The sequence below is a fragment of the Talpa europaea genome, assembly GCF_964194135.1.
Source record: "Talpa europaea genome assembly, chromosome: 4".
Lineage (NCBI taxonomy): Eukaryota > Metazoa > Chordata > Mammalia > Eulipotyphla > Talpidae > Talpa > Talpa europaea.
In genome coordinates, this window is record NC_140070.1 from 96,232,811 (window position 1) to 96,242,838 (window position 10,028).

Here is a 10,028-nt window from a genome sequence, read left to right on the forward strand (position 1 = left end):
TGTGGTCACAGGTGGGCGGCGGGGGCGCAGGGGTTCCCCGACGCCAGCCTTCGGGCCGGGAGCCCCGCGCTGAAGACCCGTCCACGCCTCCGGAGGAGCCCACCCTTCTCCCCCTCCTCGCTGGCCTCTGGGGGTGCCGGCACAATTCGCCGCAGGAGCTCAGGTAACTTACCTTCCAAGGTCATTCTTCGGGTGGGGCCAAGCCCGCGGCCCGCCCACGTCCTCGGATTGGCAGGGGCGGGGAGGGAGTGAGAAGCTGGGCTGGACGGCGACCTGAGCGCTGCCCCGGCGCCCGCTGATCTCCGCGGAGCGGGACGCTGGTCCCGGCAGCCCACGCCTGGTCTCTGCCTCCAGTCCCGGGGGCGAGTTTCCACCCGCGCTTCGGACGGGGACGGCTCCACCTTCCGAGCCGGTCCCCGCAGGTGAGCGCAGCCGCCCGCGCCGGGCTGTCCCGGGCCGGCCCCGCCGCGTGGTCGGCTGTCGCTATGGGAACGGCTGGTGCGCCCAGGGCGCCTGCCTCGCTTGCAGAGGGACTGTGAACGCTGCTCGCGCCCCCAGAGTCACCCCTAAGCTCTCTGTCGGGCCAAGCCGGGCCACAAAAGCCTGGTAAGAACGGACCCCCTCCCCCTCCTCTTCTCGTTTTTTTGATTTCTCAGGCGTTGGCGGTAAATCAGAGGCGTGGATGTGTTTACAAGATGTAAGTTGTGTTCTTTACCTTCTGAGGGCTTCTTACGCCTCGTGGTGACAGGTGCAAATCATGGCACAGAAGAGCAGCATGAAGCCAGCGAAGAAAAACAGAACGGAAGAGCCTGAATTGGAGCCCCTGTGCTGTTGCGAGTACATAGATCGAAATGGAGAAAAGAACCACGTGGCCGCTTGTTTGTGTGATTGCCAAGATCTGGACGAAGGGTGTGATAGGTAAGAGCGAGTGTCTCTAGATGCTTAACTCCACTAGCCCTTTGGAGAACCACCGTGTATACTTTCAGCTCAGCATTCTAAAACACTAGAACGTGCCCTTGATTCTATATCCAAGGGTCTGAAATGCAGAGTTAGACGTCTATGTGAAATATGAGGATTTTTCAAACATGTATTATGCGGTTGTGTACAGCTATCTGTTCAGCTTAGGCTACTGGGACATTATTATTTTATTTAAACATATGATGACGAGAACAGAGAAAGGCAAGTTAATGTATTAAAAAATGCAGATTAGCAGAACCTGTAAGTTTAAAAAGAACACGTTAAGATGACCAGCCAGAAAGTTCGTACTTCTTAGTGGTCTTGGCATGTAGAGACTTATTTGGGACTGGATTGCACCTGGCCACAGAAGGCTTTGAGGTTTGAAAGACAGTTTTCCTCCTCTTGGAATTGTCTCATCCCTTGTTTCTGGGGCGGAATTGCAGTCAAAAAGCTTGTGCCTCCCCTGGACTGTTTTCAATGTGAAGGCAACAGTGTCTTCACTGATCTAATTGTATTTATTCATTTCCATCCCAGTGATGGAAATGACTAACCAGAAAGATTATTGTTAATATCACAGAAAAAAATTTTATACCAAACAGTAGTAACCTGGTTTTCATCCTTGTTTTAATTAATTACTTTTAAATTGTTGTCATGTGGAAAGAATAAGGTGGAAAGAATAAGAATGTCGGAAACTTGGGCCTCCCTGGCGGTGCAAGGGGTTAAGACACAACCTGTGAGGCAGTCACAGCCACTGCAGCACGAGGTGGATTCCCAGCCAGGGAGCTGCCCATGTGGAGCAGCAGGCCTCTCCTGACTTCCCCGCTGCTCCCCTCAGCAGTGTATTTTGGTCAGTTTGCCTGTTCTGTTCCCCATTCTCTCTGGTGATCCTTTCACCCCCCACACCTCTGGCCTGCACACCAGTTCTTGTATGCATAAATAAATAAATGTGAAAAAAAAGAAAGTTGGAAACTTGCTTTCCCATTAACCTTACTTCTGGTTAAAATTACTGCAATCGCAAATTCTATCGTATAACTTGGTGTGTTAATTTAACCATGAAAAGCTTTCCTTGGGGACTACTGCAGTCTAGTACCAACCTTGACCTCTGAAGACCCTAGAATCCATTTGCAATTCTTCCTTGATAGTGACCTTAGCCTTTTTTTAACCCCCACAGGTATCTTTAAATACAAGCTTTATAGATATAGTCTAAAATTCGTGCTAAGTAAACGGAGAGCTTTGCACTAATAAATGGAGGAGTGATGTTTTCACAACCTCCACCACTTGAGACTTCAGCACTTCCACTAACCTTCTAACTTTTCCTCTCTTCTAGCTTTTGGGATCTGGGCTGTCCCTGAGTTCTCCCTCTGCTCTCTCCATACCCTTCTCTGGAGACAGGCTCGTGATAGTTCCACTGTCCTGCTCTATATGACTCCCATAAGTTAAACTCCCACTCACTTCCAAGTTCTAGCCCTACTTTTTCTTATTGTCTGTCTAAAATCAAAGTTATCATTCCCTAAACTAGCCTAAGTGTGCAGAAAAATGCAACAGGTCATATGTGTACACAAAGCTGTCATTGACTCCTACTGGTTTGACCTCTGTTCTTGCTGATGAGACCCATGCCCCTTCTAGATCATTTACCCCTGGGCCCAGGACAGGTTTTGTGCTGCACACATCTCTCTTCCACTGGGTCGCCTCCCTCCTTTCCTCCCCACCTGCACATATGCTTGGCAGCCATCAGGGTCAAGCACAAATCCCACTTTTTCCATAAAGACCCTTCTGTTGCCTCTACCCAAAGCTTCCCTCTCCTCTGGGCATTCCCTACAGTGTTTGACCAAAATAGTTCACTGGGTAATTTTGCCGTTTTGTCAGTTAACTCATATTTCTCAAATTTCACATGTTATCTTTACAACTAGATTGTGAATATTTTTAGATTGTGTTTGAGTACCCACCCAGGTTCCATACCGTACTCGTGTGGAGTATGTGTGTATTCCTCTATATTTGTTTTGTAGAGAAATAGCCTTCATGTTAAATTTCTACACATTATCTTCTTGTACATATTAAAAAGTGATACATGAATCTGAGAGGCTCATGTTTAGTAATAAGGAAGTAGAATACTTGACTGTCGACCTCTTATTCATCCTGCCGTTTGGCCTGCAGTATTCAGTGGTATTTAATTCAACAGACCCATATGAAGTGCCTTCTCTGTGTTCTTTCTGAATAGATGGATAACGTGTAAATCTGTGCAGCCAGAAACTTGTGAAAGAATCATGGATACAATCTCTGATCGCCTCCGAATTCCTTGGCTTAAAGGAGCCAAAAAAGTCAACATTAGCATCATTCCCCCACTCATCCTGCTGCCTATCTTCCTCCGCGTGGCTTCTTGGCACTTCCTCCTGGGCGCAGTGGTTTTGACCTCCCTTCCCGTGCTGGCTCTGTGGTACTACTACCTCACTCACAGAAGGAAAGAACAGACTCTGTTTTTCCTGAGCCTGGGACTGTTCTCTCTGGGCTACATGTACTATGTGTTCCTGCAGGAAGTGGTCCCCAAAGGGCGTGTGGGGCCCACTCAGCTAGCTCTTCTTACCTGTGGGTTATTTCTGATCCTCTTAGCCTTGTACAGAGCCAAGAAGAATCCAGGCTACCTCAGAAATCCAGCCAGCGATGGCAAGTCTCTAAGCAGCAGCCAAATCGAATGCCTGAACAGAAAAGGGCAGGAGAAGACCATAGGGTTCCCTGGATCGGATTCATCAGGAAGTCTCAACAACCGCTCGCTGAAGGATGAATCCAAGGGCTCTTCCAGGATGTTGGCTGGAAGCCCTGCCAAGGTGAAGGAGGACTGGTGTGCCAAGTGCCAGCTGGTGCGACCAGCCCGGGCATGGCATTGCCGCATCTGTGGCATCTGTGTGCGGAGAATGGATCATCATTGTGTCTGGTATGTTGGAGGCTTACAGCATGCACATTCACTAAGACCGGCGGGTATTTGGTCTTCCTTTGTACATTCCTAAAATTCTCTCCTTCCCAACTTTGCACCTTGTAGATATTTGTGGGCTGTTATGATGTTCCCACTTAGTCATCAGTTTTTCGAGTTTCACAAATTTAGTTCTTTCAGTCATTTCCTGAAGATTTTTTTTTTTTTTTTTGCTGTTCTCTTTTGAGCTGCCCCTCATTTATCTTCTAACAGAACTGACTATAGTTGATTTTTTTTTTTTAAAGAATTTATCAGATTCTGCATAGGAGTGTTCCCCTCTGTATTCCTTTGAACACAGTGAAAGAAAGTGTTCCACGTTTTCCATATATTTTTTTAAAGATTTATTTATTTATTTCTTTATACAAGAACTGGGATACAGGCCAGATGCACGGGAGGGTGACAGAATTCACCAGAGACAGAGCGGGGAACAGAACAGGCAGACTGACAAAACACACTGCTGAGGGGAGCAGCGGGCGCGACAGGAGAGGTCTGCCGTGCCGTGTAGGACCCTCACCAGCCGGCTGGGATTGAGCCGGCGCTGCAGAGGCTGAGGACAGCTTCACAGGGCTGCACTCAACTGCCTGCACCACCAGGGGAGGCCCCATTTTCCATACTTTTATGTGACCTTTGTCCTCTCAAGGGTCTTACATCTATATGGACTCACATCTATAGTCATTTGTGATGCTACCAGTGATTTCTAGTCTACAGGATTGACTTCAGGCCCAGCAGACAACTCCTTATTTGGTTATTTGTGAAGGGATGAGCTCTTTTGGTACCTCCTGACTGGCCAGTGACAAATGAGAACATGTAAGACCCATGAGATAAGAAATGCAACTTTTAAAGATAATAGTGCAGCTTTGAGTAAATCTAAACTAAAAGGGGGAGAGTTGTTTCAGATGTGACTGCTGTAAGTAGCGTGTTTACAGCTTTATTGCTTTTCAGGCAGATATCGTCAATGAATTATGCTTTTTAAGGCTAGGCTTCTGGCCATGTAGCTCCCTCTCATAAGGGCAGGTAGGAGAGGATCCAGGTGCTGAAGGGACAGGAGGGTAGTGGAATGGACCTCAAGTACAGCACTCAGTCCAGGGACCACTCTTTTCTGGACTTTTATCATTAGGAGTAAAGAATTATTTTCATTTTTAGATTTTCCACATCTCTATCTTTGTCATTTTTTTCTCATACATATGAGTTGGCCCACTTATAGGTGCAAGTTTGCAGAAGGCCTGACAGCCTCTCCTAAAAGATCTCTGCCTACGGGGCACCCCCGTTCCCATGTGTCCTGCCCTACAAGGGCCTTGGCATGGACAGGTAGTTTGCGTATTACTGAGTTGGCCTCCATCCCAAACCATCTTTCTAACCTCTTAGGATCTTTTTATTAGTATATATATTTATTTAACATATATTTTCCCAGTCTGTAATACTTCTGATTTAGCACTGATTTGTTTTGTTTTGTTTTTATTACTCTGATAACATTCCTAATCATGGTGATTATAATACTCTTCATAGCTGCTAATGGACTTGCTTGTTAATATCTAGGAAGATCTGTTAGCCAGGTTATGCTTTTTACTCAGTCTTGTTCTTAAACTAGTGATACAATTTCACTTTACAAAGAGCAGAAAATATGAGACTATGTCTCTGAGCAGACAAGGTTTTAATCCCCTAAAATTAAAAAATAAGAGAACTCACTTTAGTAATTGAAATTCACACTATCCTTGTTTTAAGTTTTCTTGTTTACTGTGTGTTAGAGGACTTTTAAAAACATGTTTGTTTCCCTCCCCCCGCTGCTGTTTTGAGGATAAATAGCTGTGTTGGAGAATCAAATCATCAAGCATTTATACTTGCCCTTTCGATCTTCTTGCTTACCTCGGTGTACGGGATAACGCTGACCTTGGACACCATTTGTAGAGATAGAAGTGTCTTCACAGCTCTCTTCTATTGTCCTGGAGTTTATGCAAATTACAGGTGAGAGTGGATAATGGGGTGCCGAGGTCAGGGGAAAAGGAATGGCTGTTGTCATTAATGCCACGGGCTATCATTTGCTGTTAGGTGTGCCTTCTCAACCTAAAGGCTGTAAGGATGCTGGGTATTCTTGAAATTGGCAACAGAACTGTGCAGTGGAGAGGTGCATTTTTGTAGGTTGATATCAGAAGGATCCTGGACCCTCAAAAAGTGAGGAACTGGTGTTCCCCAAGTAGGACCAGACTTTATTAAGGATTTCCAGTGAGGACTCTCATGCCCACGGTAGTGACAGTGAGGTGAAAAACAGTAAGCTAGCAGCCCCAGGGTCGGTGTAGTCTGTGTTGTTATCAGCACCAGCGAACTACTCACTTTATTGTTGCCCAATCTCAATTTACTGTTTCCCCCCTTTTTATGAAATGCTACAATTTCTATAACCTTTCTTCTCTTTATAATCTCCATAGGTTTTTCCTGTTCTACTTTTTTTTAATCACCACTCATGATTACTGTGGTATCTAGGTCAACATTCCCTTAGGTATTGTCAGATTGGAGCACATTTAGATAACGTGAAAGTGTCCACGCTTTGGCAGAAGCTGGGAGTGTTCAGCATTGGCTCCCCTCCCCTGCCTGCCCTGGACTCTCCCTGCCTGTGTCCTCTGTTCTCTTACTTCCACCATTTTCCAGTGACCCCATGGTCCTTTTCTTTCTTCCCAGTCTTTGTTTTCAGAACAATCTCTTTTATCTGCATTGTATCCTTGCGCAGGCATTTGTTTTTATTAGTTGTGGACAGATCTCCCCATTGCGACTATAGAGAGAGACATTTGTGGGCATTATTAGAATTGATTGGCTCTCCTTTTCAGGGTAATTTCCTTTCTGTTGATGTGGAGAAACACATGCATCCTAAAGTGGAGTGTGTCTAAATATTAATAAGCATGGATTTTGTCGACTTTCTCAGAGACCCTTAAACAGAACAGGGGACACAGTCTTGCTGTTGATTTTCCCTGCTCTGCCCGGGCAGTCGTGTTCTAAGACATTGGGCTTCCTCATCTTTATGGTGAGGACAGAGATCTGTGAGGTCCCTTTCAGTTTAACAATTGAAGATAGTGGATGAGTGATTTCCAATTAACTCTTCACTTGCAAACTGTTTGAATGAAAATAATCATTCAGCAGACACTGATTGGCAGCCTTCCCTCCCAGTGTTACTGATGAGATGCAAAGAACTTTTTTGTCCTGTTTGGCTTCAGAAGCTGAGTTTGAAATATGATGATACGCCTACATAGCTAATGAGTGAAATTGGCTTCTTATTTGTGTTCATCAGCATTGAACTGAATGGAGATTAGTAGCTCTAGCAGTGTCCCTGGGCTCCCAGCCACAGCGTCCTTAAACACATGTGTAGAATCTTACGGCACCGTCCTTTTCTTCCGAGTTCTTAAGAGCTATTCAACACTCAGATCCTGAACACTGTTATTTCAGGCACTGTGTTGGTTGTTGGTTGTGTGAATACAAAATACAAGGGAAAAAACTCCAGTCTTTATTATTCTCATATAACATACTAGAAAAAGAGACACCAATAGAGTAAAACAGAGCAAGTTAAGTCATCCGTTAAGCAGGTTGTTGTGCTGTGGCTGGGAAGGTATCTTACAGTGGGATGATTGTGGATGGTGCCAGAGTCGCTAGTAATTAGTACTAAGTGTGTAAAATCTCTGAGAAAGCCAGCGGTCCTGACCAGCCCTCTCCCTCATTCCAGCTCCGCGCTGTCCTTCACCTGCGTGTGGTACTCTGTGATCATCACTGCGGGCATGGCCTACATCTTCCTGATCCAGCTGATAAACATCAGTTACAATGTGACTGAGAGGGAAGTCCAGCAGGCCCTTCGACAGAAGACGGGACGCCGGCTCCTCTGTGGGCTCATTGTGGACACAGGCCAGTACAATCGGGGCTTCCTGCGGAACTGGCACCAGTTCTCCACCCTGGGCACTCACCCGTTCCACCACCCTGCTGAGGACATTGTCTGAAGTGCCTTCTGTATGGCTCCTGGGAGGGACGGCTCCTCCTCTGCTCCCTCCCCCTGTACGTTTCTGTGCCCTTGCAGGATGTTCGTGTTTATTCCCAGTTTCTTAAAGGCATTATAGGGCCATGCTCAGGTTTAGAGACTGGACTGGGAAGAAGTTAATTTTTCTGACTTCACAACTTAAGAGATTTTTATATCGAAGCCGTGAAAGTAGAGCCATTCCTTTCCAGTCACCTTATTAACTAATTCAGTCACCAGAAACTGAAAAGGATGCGGATTGCTAATGCACAAACTGATAGAAGCAATACCCATCCACTGGTCTGCGAGAAAGAGTTTGGGATTAGGATAGTCTCTAGTCCTCTTTCCATTCCTAATAGCCATGTGACCCTTGCGGGGTCACTTCCTGAGTCTCAGGTTCACCTGTAAGTGGGATACCGAGCCTGCCCTGGCTGTCTCACTGCGTGGTCGTGAGGGTCACATGAGGGATGAACTGTGTGTGGAAAACAGCTCAGCGCAGATAATATGAAGTATTATTCAGAAAATGCTAGGACTGAAAAAAAATATAAGTCAGGATACTGAAGCCACTAATACTTGAGTAGTCAGTTTTCAGCATTTCACAGTGAAAAAAAGAATCCCCCCAAATGCCATGTTGTACAGTTGGGGGAATTTTTTTCTGAAGTATTAACAACTCAGACAGGGTAGAAGAGGCCAGATGGACTTATGCTGTCGCCTGATCTTGAAAGGACAGTAACAGCTGTAAAGATATTCGTGCTGGTAAACTGTACAGTGGTCATGAGTTTAGGTGAGGAGTTCTCCTATTTTTCTTATTATCTGTTTATTCTGCTTGGATCTGCTATAAATACCCCCCAAAGGCATTACTGATCCTCCCCCTCTCTATGTTTCACCTGGTAAGCACACTTGTGATAATGGCTGGAACAGGAGAACAGACTCTCCTCTGGGAAACACCCTCTTTCCTGAGTAGTATGGCTGATTAATATCAAGGGCTTTTGTTGTTGTTGTTGATCTGAGTATTTCAAACTCAGTTACAGCTCTCAGTTGAAAGAATCACTCCCCCGGCCTCATATCATTCTGGCATGAACTCCTTTGTGCAGCTGATGGCATCATCCCACAAAACCTGCACATTACTTCATTCACCTTTCTATAAAGCATCTCACTAGGAGAGAACAAACAAGGTATATGTCGTTTCTACTAATAAATGGATTACTGTTCTTCTTTCCCTAGCTGTGCCTAAAAAAAGGTTGTTTCTTTAATTATCTCAGAACTGAAAGTGTTATAAAGGATTAAATATTTATATAGAATAGGTCTGTTTCCCCATAGAATTAAAATGAGGGAATTTTGGATGGGGGTAATACCTTCTTGAATTTTTTGGGTTGTGTACTTGTCCTTTTTCTTGCAATCCCAAAGGTAATTCATGAGCCCTTAAATTCACCTTGGCTTATAGCTTAATATGGGAAAATGTTGCCAGCTTTTTCAGTCTTTCTGTGCATGCTGCTGTAGCGAGAGGTTTATAAATGTTGAGAGGAAATAGTGCTACTTTCTGCAGTTCTCCCTTCTGCAGCTATCACCACCCCTTGTTCTGCCATTAATTGAAACTCTACTTGGGCTAGTCACTGCATTTTTATTTAGCCTTGTTGTTGCTCTCCCCAGAGATTGATTGTTTAGCAAATGATAAACTCTCCTATCCACTGGGATGAGCCAAAGAGCAAGCCTGGGGATGTTAGAGGCTGTGGTTTCTACAGTGATGCCCTCTCCCTGGTCCAGAGTTGAACATTCGTTTGGAATTAATGTTGGATCTGATTTAACAAACTTCTGTCTGTAGATTTGAGATAAGAGAGAGATCATGTTAAGGATGGCGTATGTGGCCAGAAATCTCTAGTTGTAGTGTCTCTTGAATGCCATCTATACTTAACTCTGATTGTCTTGCAACTGATAATAAAATTCATAGGAATGTTAGTATAGTCAGTAATTTTAGCCTCTCACCAAGTCTTTAACGACAATCAAAATGTGGTATGATGAAAATGAGTAGTACCCAAAAGACCAGAGTAATTTGGGAGAATTAGGCAAGATTGCCATCTTTATAACAACCCTAGTAGTGTTACCTGGATGGGGCAACTTATT

At 45.1% G+C, this 10,028-nt stretch overlaps 1 protein-coding gene across 2 annotated transcripts; it reads left to right on the forward strand.

Annotated features, from left to right (window-relative positions):
- Window positions 1–757: 757 nt before the first annotated feature.
- On the forward strand, window positions 758–7,893 carry ZDHHC23 (zDHHC palmitoyltransferase 23; the record flags this gene model as incomplete). 2 transcript variants are annotated; one of them, XM_084231644.1, is made up of 4 exons in its annotated part: window positions 758–918; window positions 3,176–3,886; window positions 5,717–5,884; window positions 7,626–7,893. In XM_084231644.1, 4 exons carry the CDS (start codon window positions 758–760, stop codon window positions 7,891–7,893), a joined length of 1,308 nt encoding a protein of 435 aa, XP_084087770.1. The 2 variants fall into 2 exon arrangements, with proteins under 2 accessions (XP_084087770.1, XP_084087771.1); XM_084231645.1 differs by having other exon boundaries at window positions 5,726–5,884.
- Between the last annotated feature and the right edge of the window lie 2,135 nt (window positions 7,894–10,028).